The 21045-nt window shown below is 38.7% G+C and overlaps 1 protein-coding gene across 1 annotated transcript; it reads left to right on the top strand.

Moving 5' to 3' along the window:
• The first annotated feature begins 331 nt into the window (after nt 1-331).
• Nucleotides 332-1952, top strand: LOC121372946 (angiopoietin-related protein 1-like). Its single transcript, XM_041499383.1, has 2 exons — nt 332-473; nt 1306-1952. Exons 1-2 carry the CDS (start codon nt 332-334, stop codon nt 1950-1952), a joined length of 789 nt encoding a protein of 262 aa, XP_041355317.1.
• Nucleotides 1953-21045: the final 19093 nt, after the last annotated feature.

Consider the following 21045-nt stretch of genomic DNA (forward strand, 5'->3'; position numbering starts at 1 on the left):
AGGATGCATGTTCAAATGGTGGACGTTTCTTTGATGGGAGGTGTGTATGTGTGGCGGGTTACATAGGGACGAAGTGTGAGCGGCTCATGACTGGTAAATACATTTGATATACAGCACGATGTGATAACAAACGGGTTTTATGATTGAATCATGACTGGTAAATATATTTAATATATAACATGCTATGATTGCAGACGGATTTTATGATCGAATCATGACTGTAGATATATTTAATATACAACATGCTATGATTGCATTACAGGTTACATACTCGGCTCATGACTGGTCAATATATGTAATATACAACATGTTATGATTATAAACGTACTCGATGTCTATTGGCCGCTGCCGTGAACGACACAGATCAGAACCTGAACAGCACAACCTCTTAGGATATTGCAAGGACCAATACTGCAAGCTAGTGATGGACGGTTCTTCAAAAGACATGTGCTATAAACGTATTGACCGTGGATGTAACAAGGATTATTAACTGTTACAAGAGCAGCCTAAAACACACAGCCATTTGCTTCTGTTAGGGACGTTGCTTCCAGGACAATGTTATGTCTGTCCAAATAGTAATATTTAAGGATTGTCTGTTAATTCCTTTACGTTCATCGGGGTATTAACAAAAACAAATCATCTGCAAACTGTGTGAATCGGCGAAGCCGTTCTCACAGGAGTTTGCGGATGATTTGTCCAAGTAATTGGTGGCAAAGTCATGTAGATTTCACTCCTAGACAGATCCCTTGTGATTGACGACTAGATTCCATAATTTCACTTCTAGTTGTTGTTTGTTTTGTTCTTCTTTTGTTTTTGTTTTTATTTTTTTGTTTGTTTGGGGTGTTGTTGTTTTGTTTTTGGGGTGGGCTTTTTTTTGAGGGGGGGGTTTAGGGGGGTTTAAGGGGGAGGGGTAGGGCCTTGTTTTTTGGGTCTTTGGTTTATTTTCTTCTTTTTTCTTTGCTTTAATACATTCAAAATTGCCTTTACTGGAAATTAAAACATATGCCATATCATATCGTGCTAACTGACCTGGGGAAAACAAAATTACTGGTTTTGACTACTTTATTAAATATCAAAGGCTGTGGTATGTGCTATCCTGTCTGTGGGACGGTGCATATAAAATGTTTCTTGACACTTGGAAAAATGTATCAGGTAAGACTTTATCAAAATTACCAATTGTTTGACATCCAATAGCCAATGATTGATAAAGCAATGTGCTCCAGTGGTGTCGTTAAACAAAATAAACTTTAACTACTTTTATCTTTATTAAAATGTGTAATCAATTGTCTTTTTAACTAATTTCAGATTGCTCAGAAGGATTCAAGTCTAGCACCTATAATGCCGTAGGTATTTATACTATTATGCCCCCATTTTCCAACACGTCATTTCCTGTACGTTGCGAAATGAAGTTTGGCGGCAGAACGATGGTGCAGTACCGGGATGACGTCACAGAAGACTTTTACCGAAACTGGACTGACTACCGGAACGGATTCGGATCTCTGGATGCGGACTTCTGGCTGGGCCTGGAAAAGATTCGTCAGATCGTCAAAAACCGCGACGTCGATCTCGTCGTCTTCATGAAACTCGGCAACGGCAGCTACTACCAGCAGCGTTACTTCAACGTCAGCGTCAGCGACGAATCCGACGGTTACAGGGTGATGTTTTCACACAGCCGACCCGGCAGCAGTTTCCCTCTGGGGGACTCTCTGTCGTACGCTAATGGGTCACAGTTCACGACGCTGGATGTGGACAACGATAACTGGGCGGGAGGAAACTGCGCACAGACGCACAAGAGTGGGTTCTGGTTTAACGCGTGCACGAAGTGTAACCCGAATGGGCGCCTCCTGAAGCCGGCAGACGGGTTGAAGTCGAGTTCCGAGGAAGTGTTTTGGACGCACGATTTAGGGAACAGTGCTCCATACAAAACCAAGATGTGGCTGGTTGTTCCGTGATGTTGGCAATAACACCAGAAAAAACAAACAAACAACAACCATCAAAACATGCCGTTGAAAAAAAAAACCCAAAACACAAAGAAAACCCCATGCCATTGAAAAAAAAGAAGAACAAGAACAAGAACAAGAAGAAAGCCCCACACAAACAAAAGTATCCAACAACAGCAAAACCTGCCGTTGACACTAAGATTAGCAAAAATGCAGGTGATACAAACACATACATGTTAACACGTATACGTGCGATAACAGTTTACAGACATACGACTAGGTGATGACCAGTTCACAAATGTCATACCATCCAAAGGCAAATCACGGTAGAAATCGGTCACTAGATGTGACGTACAAGTCAACATGAAATTGATTTGTCTGTGACGCACAAGTTAACTTTAACTGCTAGGACCGTATATAGGTTTTAGTTGGAAAAAGGAGTTTAACTTTATTTTAAAACTGTTTCCTGAAGATATGTATGAAATAAAATACTACATTCGTGTCTGTTAGATACCGTTTATCTTACAACTTGTTGTTTAGAAACGTATCCAACTCGCTTTCGTCCGTTCGATACGTTTTTATTTCATTTCAACATATTTGTGTGTTTATATCCACACACCTCAGCTATCTGGGCTGTCTGTCGAGGACGGTGGGTTAGTTGTTAGTTGTTATTTATTAGTGGTAGTAAAGAGGGTGTAGTAGTCTTACACCTAGCCATAGAGTCGTTAAAACTCGCTCTGGGTGGGAGCCGGTACCGGGCTGCGAACCCAGTACCTACCAGCCCTAGGTCCGATGGCTTAACCGTGCCACCACCGAGGCTGGTCATACGTTTTAAACAACTTGTTGTGAGATAAATGGTATCTAACGGTCACTCATGTAGTATTATCTATGCAACGCATTGCAATTGGTTTACGGTAGACATTTAGATGTCACGTTCAGGTAATACGCACCACAAACTAAACTCATGTATCATGTCATGTTATTTGTATATTGATCTTGTACATATTGAGTTCATCGTTATCTTAAACCGATGTTATTTGTGGATTGATCTTGTACATATTGTGTTCATCATTATCTTAAACCGATGTTATTTGTATATTGATCTTGTACATATTGTGTTCATCATGTTGAAACTACTGTACATATTGTACATCGATGGGGAGGGGACGTAACCCAGTGGTACAGCGCTCGCTTGATGTGCGGTCGGTTTAGAATCGATTCCCGTCGGTGGACAGCGGTGGGCTATTTTTCGTTCCAGCCAGTGCACCACGATTGGTATATCAAATAACGTGGTATGTGCTATCCTCTTTGGAATGGTAAATAAAAAAAAATATCCCTTGCTACGAATGGAATAATTGTAGCGGGTTTTCTTATAAGATTATATGCCGAAATTACCAAATGTTTGATATCCAGTAGCCGATGATTAATAAATCAATGTGCTCTATTAGTGCCGTTAAACAAAACAATATTTAACTTTCGAACAGCAGTTCGTAACATGCACTGCATCTTTGTCCTGTAGACATTTGGAATGATTTAACGCGTTTCCCCTGATGATTACGAGACACAATTACAAAATGTTTGACATCCAGTAGTCGATAATTAATCAATCAAAATGTTCTAGTGGTGTCGTTAAACAGAACATAATTTTATATTTCCCATTGTTAGTATGCCATACCTTTTACAGATAGAACTAATATATATCGCCCTGTCGAGTGACAGCCGTATTAACGTTACCCATGGACAGACAAAGCCCACATTATACACTGGCTTCTGATAGACCATTTACGGTAATGAGCCGGCTGTTTACAGACAGGCAAACACAATCGTCATTCACGATTAAAGGGAGAAAACTCAAATATTAATTAATTTATTTATTTCAAGTGATTACTCCCGCCGACTACTGACAACAAATGATAGATTGTTGTTATTTATTTGTTTAAGAGTATTTATTTGTTTATTGTTTACTTATATATTCATTCATTTATTCATTCATTTTTTTTTTCATTCATTCCTTATCATTTATTTATTGTTTATTAATTTACCTATTATTATTATTGTTATTATTGTTGTTATTGTTGTTATTATTATTATTATTATTATTGTTGTTATTGATTTATACATTATTTATTTATTACTCTGTTGATTTTATTAACTAATTCATTTAACATTAAATAAGTTTAGCGACACCACTAGAGTACATTGACTTATTAATCATCGGCTATTGGATGTCAAACATATGGTCATTTTGACACAGACATGGAGAGGAAACCCGCTACATTTTTCCATTAGTAGCAATGGATCGTTTTAAGGCACCATATCAGTCGTGGTGCACTGGATGGAATAAGAAATAGCCCAATGTGCCCACCGACGGGGATCGATCCTAGACCGACCGCGCATCAAGCGTGCGCTTTACCACCGGGCCACTTTCCGCCCCTCATTTAACACTAAATGTGCATTTTTAAAGTGCTCGCCCGATGCGCAGTCGGTTTAGGATCGATCCCCATCGGGGGCCTTTTGAACTATTTATATTTCTAGCTAATGCACCACGAACAGGTATATCAAATATCGTGATATGTGCTGCCCCGTGTGCGGGATGTATATAAAAGAATCCTTGCTACATATGACCGATGATATTTGATATGCACCATCCCCACAGACAAGATAGTGCGAACCACGGCATTTGATTCGTAGTGCAATGGCTGGAACGAGAAATAGCCCAATGGACCCAACCACGGGGTAATGATTCCTTACTGCTAATGCATATATATGTGTTAGAAGAGTCAGGTGTTTGACGATGTTTTGTTGTTAATCAATGAAATATGGGGCGGGACGTAGCCCAGTGGTAAAGCGCTCGCTTGGTGCGCGTTCGGTTTGGGATCGATCCCCGCCGGTGGGTCCATTGTAGCTTTTTCGTTGTAGCTTTTTCGTGATGTTTATGGCTTTCTTCCCCACTATTTTGTTTTTCATTAGTATCAAGGGAACTTTCATATGCACCATCCCAGACAGGATAGCACATACCACGAGAAATAGGCTAATGGACCCACCGACGGCGATCGATCCTGGACCGGACGCTTTACCGCTGGACTACATCCCCGCTCTCGTGATAAACTCAGTTTAGGGGGAGCCATTTAAGATATAATCAGCTTGAGCACCGATATTTATTCCTTCCCAATATTATACATATATATATATATATATATATATATATATATATATATATATATATATATATATATATATATATATACATCAAACCTCTCAAAACCGGACCGTCTGTAAACCTTAATTCCCTCAAAACCGGACGTTTTACAGAGTCCCTTTCTAAAAACCAGGCACATAACTTAACCCCTCTAAACCGGATCCCTCTTAAACCGGACATTTGTCTTGGTATCAAAGGTTTAGAAGGAATTGACATGCTAAGGAGGGACTAAAATTTACTCTCCTTGAACTCGTTTCAGGCGAGTGGTTGGCAGTGTGTGATAGTTCAGCTTAAACGGCGAGGGAAAATACGGCAAGTCTGAATGCGAACACTGTTGAGTGTATATTACCAAATCAAATCCCATAGACTACGATAGTAACATATGTGGCTAAAACTCCTACCTGCAGCGCATCAATCAACATGAACGCCACGGATACGAATACTACCACCCGTCACCCTGGGGGTCAAGCTGCTCATTTCTGAGATAACGGATAGCGTTTATGACTACCCTAGTTCCGCATAAATTCGTGTATTTTTTTTTACAGGTACTCGATATGTTTCTAGCACAAGGCTACTTAACACGGCTGTACTAGATGAAATAAAATTGCATACATTTTTTGCCCAGATGAAACTAATTTTTTTTACAACCAACACACTCACATTTATCACCAATCACAGGACTTGTGGTGTTCACTTCTCTATCAAACGTTCCTAGCACCTCGAACTTTGATCCATCCGGAAGTTATTTGGTTTAGTACTACTTATTTTGTATAGAATAACATTTGATGCAAGGTTCTGTCGCTATCTGATAAATAATATTACACACATTGTTTAGTGGGAAGTCGCCCTTAAATTGCTATAGCAGCATTTGAGGCGGGACGTAGCCCAGTGGTAAAGCTCACGCCTGATGCGCGGTCAGTCTAGGATCGATTCCCTTCAGTGGGCTCATTGAGCTAGTTATCGTGTCAGCCAGTGCACCACGATTGAAACATCAACGGCTGTGGTATGTGCTAGCTGCCGGTACTAATGAAAACAAATGTAACGGGTTTCCTCTCTAAGACTATTTGTCAAAACTACTATATGTTTGACATTCAATAGCCGATGACTCTTAAATCAATGTGTTCTAGTAGTGTTGTTAAACAAAACAAACTTCTCCTTTTTTTAAAATCATCTAATGAACGTCTTGGCGTAGCGATACTTTTATATTACAGAAAACGCATGGAGGGGAGGGGATGTGTGTGTGTGTGTGTGTGTGTGTGTGTGTGTGTGTGTGTGTGTGTGTGTGTGTGTGTGTGTGTGGGGGGTAATGTATATCAGTCGTGTTATGTTTATTTATTTATTTTAAATTTATTTTCTTTATTGATTTGTTGTTGTTGTTTGTTGATGTTACTTTTGTTCGTTGTTGTTCCTGTTTTTGTTTGGGTGTTTTAACCTTCTGACTACTGCAGGCGAGATATCTCGCCCGACGTCACGTCAGACGATATACTGTACACTGTATACAGTGCATTCCCCAATTCATATTTCCCGCCGTTTTGCACACGACACTCACCGGAAACGGAAATATAATTAAAGAAAAAAGATTTTTTTTCAAAATGGTGGTTTTTGTTTTGATTTTTTCAATTGAAAATACCTTGAAATTTTGAGTTCAAAAAGTGGTTTTCGGCAAGAATTTTCGCTTGACAACAATGGCGGCACGTCGCGGTAATTTTCAGGCATCGATAGCTGATTGTAACAGCTAATTTGATAATAAATTTGATCGTTTTACCAACAACGAAAATTACCAAATATTGCAATATGAATCGTAGTTCGGGTTTTTAAAAAAATTCGGGTCAGAAAACCACTGTTATCGGGAATAATGGACATAAATACTGGACAGCTGGCCACAAATGCCCGTAAGTAAACGCAACTTTTTCGATTTTTTGGCTAATTTTAATCACCATTAGCCGATCTAAAATAATAAAAATTACAAAAAAAGACACGAAAATAATACTTACCGATTCATATATGAACTTTATTTCATGTATTTATGAAACATTTAAGTGAATATATGTGAGTAAAAATTATAAACTTGTACCCACTCAACGTGGTTTTTGTTAAAAATTAATCCAGTAGTCTAAAGGTTAAATAGTCGGAAACATTTTATATTTGACAGTTAGTATAATCTGATCAAACCTCATTAAAGTGTTATAATCTGTTTTCTCGTGTCCTGTTTGTACACGAGGCACACTAATAAAACTATAAAACAGTGGATCACTAAACGCGAAGAAGTAAGCGTGTTGACGCAATGAAACGCTCCATGTATTTAGATATATCCAGAAAGAGTATCCGTTCTGAACAATACAACTCAAACCCCTCCCAACCACAGGGCTGGACTTGACATTTCAGTTCAGTTCATTCATTTCAACTTATGTTCGTGTTTATAGGCAATTTACGGTTCAAGCACGATGTCCTGGGTATACACCTCAGCAATCTGGATGGGTTGGTGGCTAGTTAGAGAGATAAGGGTGTAGTGGTCTTACACCTACCCATTGAGTTGCTAAAACTCGCTCTGTGTGGGAGCCGGTACCGGGCTGCGATTACCAGCTTTACGTCCGACGTCTTAACCACGACACCGCCGAGGCCGGTTAAAACCAACTGTCGTGTTCTTAGTTTATACACGTAGTAGTGAACGCGAGAATGATGTATATATTCCTACACATTCTACATTCAACGACAGCAAGCGACGCTAAGACTCACAAGCGATCCGACTGGTTCCCGACGTGGTCACGTGATTTGTTGAGAGCGCAGAAACCAGTCTGTGATCGAACGCTGTGTTTGGCTACAAAAGTAGATCACGTGACACCAGTAACTAGGCGCTGACAAAATAATGTTATTGAGTCTCGTTAAGTTTAATTTTCCGATTACTTAATCCAGAAAATTAAAACTTTATATAACATTTGCTTTTATTATTTCATTTTTTGCAATGTACTAATTAATTACTTCAACAACAGTCCCCAAAGACTTAATAACATTTTTAATAATTATTTTTCTCCTTCTTGTTCTGGTTCGTTTTGTTTGCTGTTGTGTATGCATGTGTGTCTTTCTTCGACATAATTATCTATCATATTCGCACTGCTTTAAATACGTATGTAATACGTTTTCATGCAGGTCTTTAATAATCATTTGTCTGGATTATCGTGGTCTTATACACTCGTATGAGGCAGTCACAAATGACATATATAATCGAGCATCACATGCATTGTTATTACATAAAAGAGTACAGCACGCAATCAACCTTTAATAAGACAAATCTAATCTCTTGTAATATTACAAAGTTCTGAATTAACATGTTGTTGTTTTATAGTATCAGTCAGTGTTGTGGCTGGGAAGACGACAGGGGGTGGTGGCTTGTGGGGTGGGAGCGGGTAATGTATCAAACCCCGCCGTTACCCATGTTGTCTTTATTACGACTGCACTCTGTCCATACCTTGATACCAGCCGCAGTTTAAATATGCCTGATTATTAAAACCTGTTGTGTTATACAGCGGTTATCGGGCATAATAGATATAGCGATTCCGAAATTTAACAGAATATACCTTTAATGCGATATTGCTATGTATTTTTTTTTTTATGTCTTTTAATTGTTCGATTTTCTTTTAGTATAGACATCGCCAAAAAGAAATGCAACACATTGAAATATTAAGACTGAGTTTTTCTTAGGCAGTGTTTCATTTTTTTTCTGGCTGCAAATGTGTAAAACCATATCTTAATAGAAGCCGCAGTTTAAATATGCCTGATTATTGAAACCTGTTATGTTATACAGCGGTCATCAAGGACAACAGATAGAGTGATTCCTAAATTTAACAGAATATACCTCTAATGCGATATTGCTGGGGATTTTAATGTCTTTTTAGTTATTCGATTTTTGTTTAGTATAACACCACCAAAACAGGAAATGAAATACGTTGTTTGGTAAAATAAATTAGATTAAGTTGTTATTGCTGTGTTGTTGTCTTTGGGTGTGTTTTTTTTATCTGGCTACAAATGTGTAAAACCATACCTTGATACAAACCGCAGTTTAAATATTCCTCAGTGTGCAAACCTGTTACATTATACACTATATAGCGGTTACATTTTGTTTTAACATAATGAACCTTTAATGCGATAATGCTGTTTCTGTTATGTTTGTTTTTCTTTTCTTTTTTTTCCAACTGTTCGATATGGTATGGGGGGGGGGGGGGGTATGGTTAGAGTTGAAAATGGGCAGAATTAAAAAAAAAGTTAATAGAATTATAAAAAAAGAGAAAAAAAGTTACAAGCAAAAAAAAAAAAGAGAAAAGAATTGACTGCTCGTCCGAATATTTATATAATTTGGAGCATTTTAGAAGGACAGTCCAAAAATAAATAAGAGAAAGAAGAGAGGATCGGACTATTTAATAATATTTAAAAAAAAGTAATTTCAACATAACATTATAAACGAAGGTCTAAAAGTTTAAAGTCCGATCTATATGTCCACGTGAGTGGTCTCGTTAAGGCCGTAAGGGTGCACAGCTTGGAGGGACGAGATGGTTTGCATCCCGTCAAGAAAACCCCTAGATTGACAAGTGTAGTGCTGTGCTGAAATACAGAGTTTTAGTCCAAAAATAAAATTAGAGTGCTCGGTCGAAAAGGTTTTAAGGTGATTTGAGCAATTTAGACGGGCTATCAAAAATAAAGTGTGTCGGACTATTTATATTAAACTAAACATAAAATTTTAATTACAGCCAGAATATTTAAAGTCCGACTAAGCCCTTGCCTAGAGGCAAAGTTATTTGAGGTTGGCCTACGTCGAACTGATGAGCGGAAAACCGGCAAAGGCGGGGATGAAGTGCTTCCATCTCTGGTCGGCGAGGATGGTGATGACACTCCGGTAGTCGTTGCCGAAAAGGGCGTTGACGATTCTGTGAATGGTGTGGCTATCCATCTCTCTAACCAGGACCGCTTGTCGGTAGACTCCTTCTCGGCGCTGAGTTAGTACCAACCCCGTCTTGCCGGCTGTAGATTTCATGGTGTGTAGCTCGTAAGCGCTTCCATCAGGAAGTTGTTGTAGCTCTGGTTCCACTAGTACGCCCATCAGTGATGCCGGATCCGAGGTGTCCCCCTGCACGAACTTCAGTAAGCCGAACCTGATTTTCTCGATCTGAACTTTCCAGACGGCTTCCGAGTCAGAGGGGGACGGTGCTAGTGAAGATGGAGGCCTTGCCTTGTCAGGCTGGTCGCTCAGCTCAGCGACGGCCTTCCTCTTAGCGACGGTTCCTGCCCGGACCGCCGACTTCCGAACTGGCAAGATTGTTGACAGTGGCCAGTTACGTGTAGGCGGTGGCGTAGAGGGAGATGGAGATCCGTCTGCGGGCGTTGAGAGCATCCCTCGGTGTTGACGGCGGGTCCGGATGAGCTGGTCCTTTCGTCTTGGGCCGCAGAAGGGACCGCCGCTGGCGGCTGAGCCGCCAGTTTTACCCCCACTCGTTGTGCCGCCCCTGGCGCACTTTTCCTCTTCCTCCACCTCCTTCTCTTCGTCTTGTCGACCGCGTCGCCGTACACCAAAATCACGATTGCCCGTGACCCGTGTGTGTGTGTGTGTGTGTGTGTGTGTGTGTGTGTGTTTGTGTGTGTAGGGTAATGCGAGAGAAACTGACAACACGTCTAATCTCATCGTGAGTCAAGCTGAGAGTGTATAAAACGTAAAATAGACTTAATGCTGATTTATCAGTTTGTACTGGGGAGAAGTTCCTTAATGTTCACAAAGTGTTTTTGTTGTTGCTATTGTTGTTGTTATTTACAGGAGTGGGGTTTTTTGGGGGGTATTGGTGGTAGGGGTGGGTGGAGTGAGGATGGGGTTGGGTGGGACGCGTTGTATATTGTTGCTTACAGCTACATAACGTCTCCCTAAATAACTCCGGCTGCTGACAGTGTTGTGCAGATTGCTAGGCAACACTGCTGAGCGCTAACAGTTGATTTTTCTCAATCAACGCACCTCTCGATTGAATTTTTTAAATTATGATCTATTGGTCAATCTCGTTCCAGCCAGTGCACCGCGACTGGTATATCAAAGGCCGTGGTATGTGCTATCTTGTCTAATGGATGGTGTATATAAAAACATTATTGCTGCTAATCGAAAAGAGTAGCTCATGAAGTGACGACAGCGGGTTTCCTTTCTCAGTGTCCATGTTGTCCTTAACCATATGTCCGACGCCATATAACCGTAAATAAAATGTGTTGAGTGCGTCGTTAAATAAAACATTTCCTTTCCTTTCCTAATAGTCAATTAGAGTGGTTTGAGCCTCATCGCGTCATTTCAACATTAAGCGCAAAACGCAAAATAAACAATTACAACAGCACGAAAAACAACCCCCAAAACAAAAACAAACAAACACAACAACAATAAATACAAAACAACAACAAAAAGAAATAAAAAAAACAAAAATCACCCCCACCCCCAAAAAAACAACAAAATATATATACTGAAGGCCAAAAGAAACTTTACCATTTTCAATTTGGAATTTAAGAAAAAATGAATTGTTTTTAAAAAGTAACTCAATCCAAAACACATAGCCCAAACACAACAATAATGTATGCAGAAAATTATACCCGCCCACTGCACGTTTTGGGTGGAACACACAGAGAAGTGAAAAACTCGTGCACTATGAACAACAGCAATTGCACGTGCAATAAGGGTATAAACACGGTTTAGACGGCATGTCAGACATCCACACAGATAAAAAAAAACCACCATAGGAATGCCACGACTGACACCAGAACAACGCGAGAGAGCCCTGGGTATGATAAAGATGGGAGCCACTCATGCCAACATCGCCAGAACCTTCGGTTGTTCCCGTGTTACTGTTACAAACTTGATGCAACGCTACAGGCAAACAGGGCAGACACCAGACAGGCTAAGAACAGGCAGACCCAGGGTGACTTCGCCCCGTGATGACCGGTACTTGCGTACCTTGCATCAACGAAATCGCTTCCTGACAGTGACGTCATCAGCAATGAATGCCTTAGGTCACAGGGTTAGTAGACAGACAGTGGCCAGGCGACTCAGTACTCATGGAATAAGGGCTTACAGACCATATAGAGGACACTTACTGACACCACAACATCGTCGTTTGAGATTGACATGGGCTAGGACTGTACGACGTTGGCAGCGACGTGATTGGCTGCGGGTTCTTTTCACTGATGAAAGCCGGTTCTGTTTGTTCAGAGTTGATGGAAGACGGCGTGTGTACCGCCGTAGGGGAGAATGAGTGGCGGCTTCTTGCGTTCAGGAGGTCATGCCATATGGTGAAGGGAGTGTCATGGTGTGGGGCGGTATCTGTGCACAGGAAAGGACACCATTGGTCATCGTTCACGGAAACTTGACAGCTCAACGTTACAGGGATGACATTCTTCGTCCAACTGCAATACCATTTCTCCAACGGCAGCCACGTGGTGTCATTTTTTAGCAAGACAACGCCAGACCTCATACAGCCAGGATGTTTTGGATCGCCGTGTTCGACAACGACCACACCCTCCAGCCAACCAACAGGAACTGATCCAGGCCCTTCAAGAAGAATGGCAACGCGTCCCACGTGACCTCATCAGACGACTGATTTTTTCTATGCGTCGGATAATTATTGCTTGTATTGGGGCAAGGGGTGGTCACACACGCTATTAATGTGACTTGTCCATGAAGTTGAAAGCTCGATTTGTGTACACCACCTCGCTTTGGGGAAATGTGACGTCATTATCAGATGCTGAATGACACTCATTTTTAGTTATGTTAATGTTGACATATTGATCTAGTCAATATATTTTACCTCATGCGACTATCTTTTGTTGTTTTTACACCAGAGTGATTTAAAACTATGGTAAAGTTTCTTTTGGCCTTCAGTATATATATATATTTTAAATACCCAAACAAACACCGCTCGGAAATTGTTTTATTACGCTACGAGGTGTTGATGTCAACTGAACGCAGAAAGGTTTTGGCATTGCTAGGTAGTGTTTAAAATAAAATACAACTGTATTCATGTAATTGTACAAACTATATAACAGACAAAGAGCGAACAGGCAAAACGTTTTACTTTGTTCGCTTTGTGAAGTGGGTCCATAGTTGAGTACTTTGACGGTTCCATTAGGGGGCCACATGACTCCGTGACACTCCTCCCCTCGCCTGTTTGAAGTCCTAGTTTAAAAAAAAAACCCAACTGAGTGGGTCTAAATTTAGTATCTACAAAATACAACACTGGAAAGGCGTCTCGTAACATGTTGGTTTCAAAATGTTTCAGACAGCAGGTTTGTTTGTTTTGTTTAACGACACCACTAGATTACACTGATTAATTAATCATCGGCTATTGGATGCCAAACATTTGGTAATTATGACTTCTAATGCAGCAAGGGATCTTTTATATGCACTTTCCCATAGACAGGAAAGCACATACCACGACCTTAGACCAGCTGTGGTACACTGGTTGGAACGAGAATCCAGAAAGCAAGTCAACGCACCCCTACAGATTTCGCTTCCTGTTCATTCATTTCATTTTTAGACTCATGTTGGTTATTGGACACCCCCCATGGTGAGTATGGGTGTAATTTTTGGCATGCTTTCTTCAGAGAACTGTTCAAGCACGCTTGTCGTGGACACAACCTCAGACTTCACCACAGAGTTCTGTCCGTGAACGAATTGTTAATTTAAACACTTCTTACTCCTATTCGTTGAACATACAGACATTGATCATACACTCAGAGTATTGAAGCATATTTTTTGTTTATTTAATAGAGATTTTCCAGAATATAAACCTTAGTATGTGATGTCCTGTCTGTGGGATGATGCATATGAAAGATCCCTTGCTGCGTTAGAAAACCCCCCAACTATAACGGGTTTCTTCTGATGACTATGTGTCAGAATTACCAAATGTTTCACATCCAATAGCAGATGATTAATTATTCAATTTGTTCTAGTGGTGTCGTTAAACAAAACAAATAAACTATTCTTCCCGAATATACAATAGATAATACAATATGGATACAGTGTCAGGGCGTAGTTCATTGGTAAAGCGCTCGCTTGATGCGCGATCTCCGTCGGTCTGGGATCGATCCCCGTCGGTGGTCCCTTTGGGCTATTCCCGTTCCAGCCAGTGCTCCACGACTGGTATATCAAATGTTGTGGTATGTGTTATCATGTCTGCGGGATGGTGCATATACAAGATTCTTTGCTACTAATTAATTTCTTTTAGCGGGTTTACTCTTTAATACTACACGTCAAAATTACAAAAATTATCCAATGATTAATAAATCAATGTGTTCTAGTGGTACCGCTAAACAAAACAAATTTAGTTTTTCTGTATGGAATTCTGTTTTTTTCTGTATATTGTCCCCTCATCCCACAAGTTCAGTTTGGTTTGACGTAAGGAGAAAAGTAAAAGTGTTTTGGAAATAACAAAAATATACTATTTTTGTGTGCAATGTACAAAACAATTGGCTAAGAAATAAATAGCATGTAGCAAATTCCATAGTATGACCCCCCCCCCCCCCCCCCCCCCCCCCCCCCCCCCCAAAAAAAAAAAAAAAAAAAAAAAGAACAACAAAAGAGGTTTATTTCGTTACTGTCGGAAAATGGTGCGAGTGTGAGTGCGAATAATTTTAACATGCTCATATACCACTAGAGTTTCGAACATGTCCGTCCCGGGGCCTGTCTCTGGATAGCCAGTGACTTGGTCCGGGACAAAACAAAATTAAGGGGTTATTTTTTTAATTTGCATCCAAAAATTAAATAGTGGGCCTTTAACATTTTGATGCGCATCTCTAATTAATATAATTAATAAAGAAAATTCTACTCATTAAATTTGGTCGCTAGATTAGATCGGGCGGTCAAATTTTGTTTAGATAGATAGATAGGTAACACGCCTGAGAGAAATAAATGTTCAGTTCAGTTCAGATGGGTTGGGGTGGGGGGGGGGGGGGGGGGTGGGGGGGACAGAGTGCTTGAACCCTAATTGGATATAAGCACGAAAATAAGTTGAAACGAAATGAAATGTACACAATAGCGAATCTGCCAAATAGTAAAATAGATATTAATTAGTCCTATATATTGTTTTCTTAGTTGAGTGCGTCGTTAAATAAAACATTTCTTTCTTTCTTTATCAAAGGGACTGTTCTGAATTTGCTGCTGTTGTAAATCGATAACATTATATGCGAAAGTTATTTTATTGTTTATAATATCAATAGTTGTATATAAAATGCGTTTCAGATCGCCTGCATGTTTGTAAAAACGAGATATTGTTCTTTCTATACCTTCCAGTAATTCCGTACATACGAAAACAAAATATTAGGACGTTAAATGAAGTTTTAACTATCACAAGCGTTAGGACTAACACAAACGCAGTGGATATATACACTGATATTCTAAACAAGAAAATGCAAGTTTAACAGTTAAAAAAGTTAAAACTGTTTGTCAGAATCTTTCTCTTTTTTTTTGCCATTTGTTTTGCAATGGTAGCAAACTCATGTAAACAAATGTTAATAGGGCTTATAACAAACCGTGGTCGTTTTACTGTAATTCATGTAGTCATACCCCCGCCAAAAAAAAAAAAAAAAAAAAAAAAAAAAAAAATAATAATATAAAAAATAAAGAAGAAGAAGAAGAAAAAATAATATCCTAAACTAACTGAAGTGTTATCCAGCAAATAGTGCAGTATATGTCATCGGACTACAGACTGGTATATGAAGATTGTAGAGACCACACTATCTACAGCACTAGTTGAAGCAACACAACAATCATTGTTTTAGCTGTAAAACTATTTGCATTAAGTAGCATTCCCAGTCTGTAGCTCGACGCGGTAAGACGTGTTCGTTTCGCTTGTACACACTGCACGTGCTTTCGCGGCTCGACTTGGGGATCCTTCACTTCGTTGTTTTTTGTCAGTGAAGTGAAGTTGTCTACTGGGATGTATGCAGCCATTGGAACTGATTGAACGCTGGAACGCTTCTCGATTCGACAGTCTGCACCACCAGATTCCTTTTAGCGATATTCCTTGCCTCCACGTCATTTCTCCGTCTGACTATGTTGACTTGTTTTTTTTCGTGACTCCTACGACGGCCATTCTGCAGAACGCCACGGTTGTTCGCGTTTAGTCTCTACATGTCCGAGCCTGTCCTAGTAGCACTGGAAGATTGACCGCCCCACTCTAAGAAGAAATAGGAAGCGGGCACGGCCCCATCTACTCTTTTCTAGACTTTACTTTGTTTTATTGTGATACCATCTCGTATCCTCCGGAGTCAGGCTCGTCCGCACCACTATACCAACCCATGACGACTGGACTATACCCTAGTCTGATTCTCTGTCTCGTTTAGATGGACCCGGCTTCTCAAAATCTGTATTTCAGTACAGCACTACACCTTCAACGTCTATTGACTGTCAATCTAGGGGTTTTCTTGACGGGGTGCAACCCATCTCGTCCCTACAAGCTGTGCACCCTATCGGCCTTAACGAGGCCACTCACGTGGACATATACTTTAAAATTTTAGACCTTCGTTCAAAAGTTTATGTCGAAATCACTTTGTTTTTTAAATATTATTAACTAGTCCGATCCTCTCTTCTTTCTCTTATTTATTTTTGGACTGTCCTTCTAAAATTCTCCAAATTATACAAATATTCGACCGAACAGTCAATTCGTTTTATTCATTTTTGGCTTGTAACTTTTTTTTTCTTTTTTTCTTTAAATTCTGTTAACGTTTTTGCTATTCTGCCCATGTTCAACTCTACCCCCTCCACCCCGAGTCAGGCCACCGATCTTATCTACTTTCTTTTTGACCACCCGATCTAATCTAGCGACCAAATTTAATGAGTAGAATTTTCTTAATTAATTATATTAATTAGAGATGCGCATTAAGCAGCGTTCCGGAAGGAACAAACAAGAAGAAGATAGATTTGTATATGAAATGACCCTGCAAATACTTTTTTTTAATTGTTATATATATATATATTTGTTCATTTATTTATTCATTATTTCGTTTAATCAGTCATCATTCATTATTCATTTAATAATAATAATAATAATAATAATAATAATAATAATAATAATAATAATAATGATAATAATAACAATATTATTATTATATTATTATTATTATTATTATTATTATTATTATATATTACTACTACTACTACTACTACTACTACTACTACTACTACTACTACTACTACTACTACTACTACTACTAATAATAATACTAATACTAATACTACTATTAATTTGATTGGTTCTCATTCATTTAGCATACAATGTTTCATTCTCAAAATATTTTTCGTTCCAACCAGTGCACCACGACTGGCATATCTAAGGCCGTGATATGTACTATCTTGTCTGTGGGATGGTGCATATACAAGGTCCCCTGCTATTAATGGAAACATGTATTGGGGTTTCATCTCTATGACTTCCAATAACCGATAATTAATAAATCAATGTGCACTAGTGGTGTCGTTAAACAAAACAAACTTCTTCTTCTGGTCCTGTATTTACAAAGTTAGTCTAGACAATTAATTTTCTCCTAATAACGATGTATCACCCCAGCAAATTATGATCATCCTATAGGCGTACCCCAGTGGTAATGTGCTTGTTTTATGCGTGGTCGGTCATGGGTCAATCCCCGCCTGAGGGAACATTGAGGTATTTATTTTTATTTAAAAAAAAAAAAAAGTTTTTGTTTATGATTATTTTTTTCTTTTTGCGTTTTTAATTAATTAATTATATTATTATTTGATGTTCTTTTTTTACGTGCGTTAGGGTCAGGCTGTTTTTCTATTTGCTATATTTGTGTTTTATGATGTTGTATTTTTGTGTATACATGCCTTTTTTGTTTTCCATAAGTGTCATCCTCCTTTAATCTTTAATAGACGATCACATTATTAAAGAAATATTGATAACTTCGGGCATATGGCACATTGTTTTAGCATCTACCCTGAATGTCATCTTGTATATAAATGATGTTCGAAACACACGCAGATACCGATTACCAATAATCGATTATGATAAATACAGAAACACAAGTCAGAAGCGCTGATGTCGTCCACAATATCTAGTTGCACGATGTCCCGTGTGTATGTGGACGTTATTAAGGCTAAATATTGTTATTGTTTTTTTCAGGAGTGTTGAGGCCCATTTTGTAATAAACGACCAATTTTGTAATATGTACCCATTTTGTAATAAAAAACGACCCATTTTGTAATAAGTACCCATTTTGTAATAAAAAACGACCCATTCTGTAATAAACGTAGGTACCCATTTTGTAATAAAATCGGACCCATTTTGTAATAAAAAATAGGTACCCATTTTGTGATTAAAAAAATGCCCATTCTGTAATAAAGGCTTAAAACGTCAGAATACGACATAGATGTTAAATATATACAAATTGAAATAATTTTAAACTTTGTGTTTAGATTTTTTTTCAGTGGTTGGGAGTTCGTCAGGGGTACGAATATGTCTTAAGGTTGATTCTGTAAGTGAACCTATTCAGTTTTTCCGTTCATCCATTACTCCAGTCCGCTCGCTTGAGGTGCTTGTGTCGCAGGATCGAACTTCTGTGGACACACAAATTGGGTTTTTTGTCTGTTCCAACCAGTACCCTAAAACTGGTATACTAAAAGCCCTGGTATGTACTATCCTGACTATGGAAAAGTGCATATAAAATATCCTTGCTGTTTTTCGTAACCCATCGTGTGGTATTATCTATCATGATCGGGGCGGGATCTAGCTTAATCGGTTGAACGTTCGCCTGGGGGACTTGGGTAAACAGGATAGAATCTCCTCGGTGAACACATCAATTGGGCTTTTTGCCGTTCCAACCAGTTCCTTCTCTCCCCCCCCCCCCCCCCCCCCCCCCCCCCCATTACGCCACGACTGTTAATCTAAGTGTAGATATGTGTAAGAGAAAGTAACCTACATGAATGTGTTGTAAAAGCCGTAGCAGCTGATTAAAAACAGTGGGTTTAATCGACAACTACTTAATCTGAAATACACTTAAACTAGTATCCGTCAAAAAGTGATTTCCCACTGACACTCCCTCCCCACACACCCCAGCCGCCCCCTTCCCCCCCCCCTACTCAAAAGAAACCGTCCTTCAATCAACATGTTCAGAAAGGAACATCAAAATATTATGTTTTCAACTTGCCGCTTTAGCGGCTACTTTATCAAAGGATCTGAAAAAAGAAAATTGATGTGTAATCTATAGTACGAATAAACAACATTTAGTTAAAAGTAAACTGATGCAAATTAAGGAGAATTCAAGGGCTGGGATAGAAAAATGTGCAGCTTACATATGCATTCATTGGATTGTGTATATGTATTCATTCACCTTTGTATTATTTTAGCTAGGATCCAAATTGTCATCCATACGGAGAGTATGATCAATGCACGACAAAATAATGATCTCCTGTTTTAAATGTATATGTGTTTCAATTCAATTATTTTATTGCTTTAAGCTGTAAGCTTATCAGCACAGCATATATACACAGTATGTATAAACGCACAAGAGAATTCAATTATTATATTCATCAATTACACGCTTTTGGTTTTCATGTAATAATACAATGAAATATATAAACTAAATGTTACCTACATGCATAAAAGTATTACATTCACAAACAGTATAAAAGAAAAGTGACAACTAGTATGCTTTTAGACAAGAGAGTGCCTTAACTTATAATTTGTATGCCAAACTAATATACTTATCAATATTAATTAAATCTTTAATGTATGCTTCTTTAACATCACAAAGTATTTTAATCAGCTGTTGCTGTTCCGATAATTATGATACAGACTACCCACACAAGCTACTATTTTTGATACACAGCTGTAGAACATACTTGGTTCTTCATACCCCAACCGAATAGCACTGGTTGGAACAAGAAAACAATGTATATTTAGGGGGTTAGCGTTAGAAATTTCGTATCCCAGGCGAACCATCGACCATCAAAATAAATCTAAACACAAAGTTTAATATTATTTCACTTTGTATATATTAAACAAAGGCCTATACCTATGTTGTAATCTGACGTTTTAAGCCTTTATTACAGAATGGGCATTTTTTTAATTACAAAATGGGCACCTATTTATTATTACAAAATGGGTCCGATTTTATTACAAAATGGGTACCTACGTTTATTACAGAATGGGTCGTTTTTTATTACAAAATGGGTACATATTACAAAATGGGTCGTTTTTTATTACAAAATGGGTACATATTACAAAATGGGTCGTTTATTACAAAATGGGCCTCAACACACGTGTATCACATTTCACTCGTGTATAATGTTCGGTCCTCGGTTGTATGTACGTATAGCTGACTTAAACGTGTACTTGTATTCAGTATATGTAGTCTGTATTTGAAACAAGCTTTTTGGCATCGACTTTTGATCGTGGGGTCTTAAAATTTACGATGTTGTGAAATGTATGTAAGAGTTGTAATACGTTGGAAAACTACTAAGTCTATTGGCAGCATTGCAAAAACATTGAATATTCTAATTGTATACCTACAGTAATGTGCAACGGATTTCGATACCGGACACAACGTTTGTAGACACATCAACTCAGTAATTGACCTAATGGGGTCACTGAAATTCTGACTGGTTATAGTACTGAACTATCCTGTTAATAAATATCCTGTTAATATTCTTATATCAAATTGATGGATTATCGAACTTAATTCAAACAATAAAATAGTAAAAACAATCATTAAATGATGTTTTCCAATCTGCTTTTATCCATTGGTGTCATGCATCTAACTTTGTGCGACGTTGGAAACTGGAAAGACACGTCATATATGCAGAACAACTTATGCAAAAACAAGATTTTTTCTCCACAGTTTATGTATTCTGTCAGTATTCCTGTTAGTAAATTAGGGTGCGCG

The sequence above is a fragment of the Gigantopelta aegis genome, chromosome 5 (assembly GCF_016097555.1).
Source record: "Gigantopelta aegis isolate Gae_Host chromosome 5, Gae_host_genome, whole genome shotgun sequence".
In the NCBI taxonomy this organism is placed as follows: domain Eukaryota; kingdom Metazoa; phylum Mollusca; class Gastropoda; order Neomphalida; family Peltospiridae; genus Gigantopelta; species Gigantopelta aegis.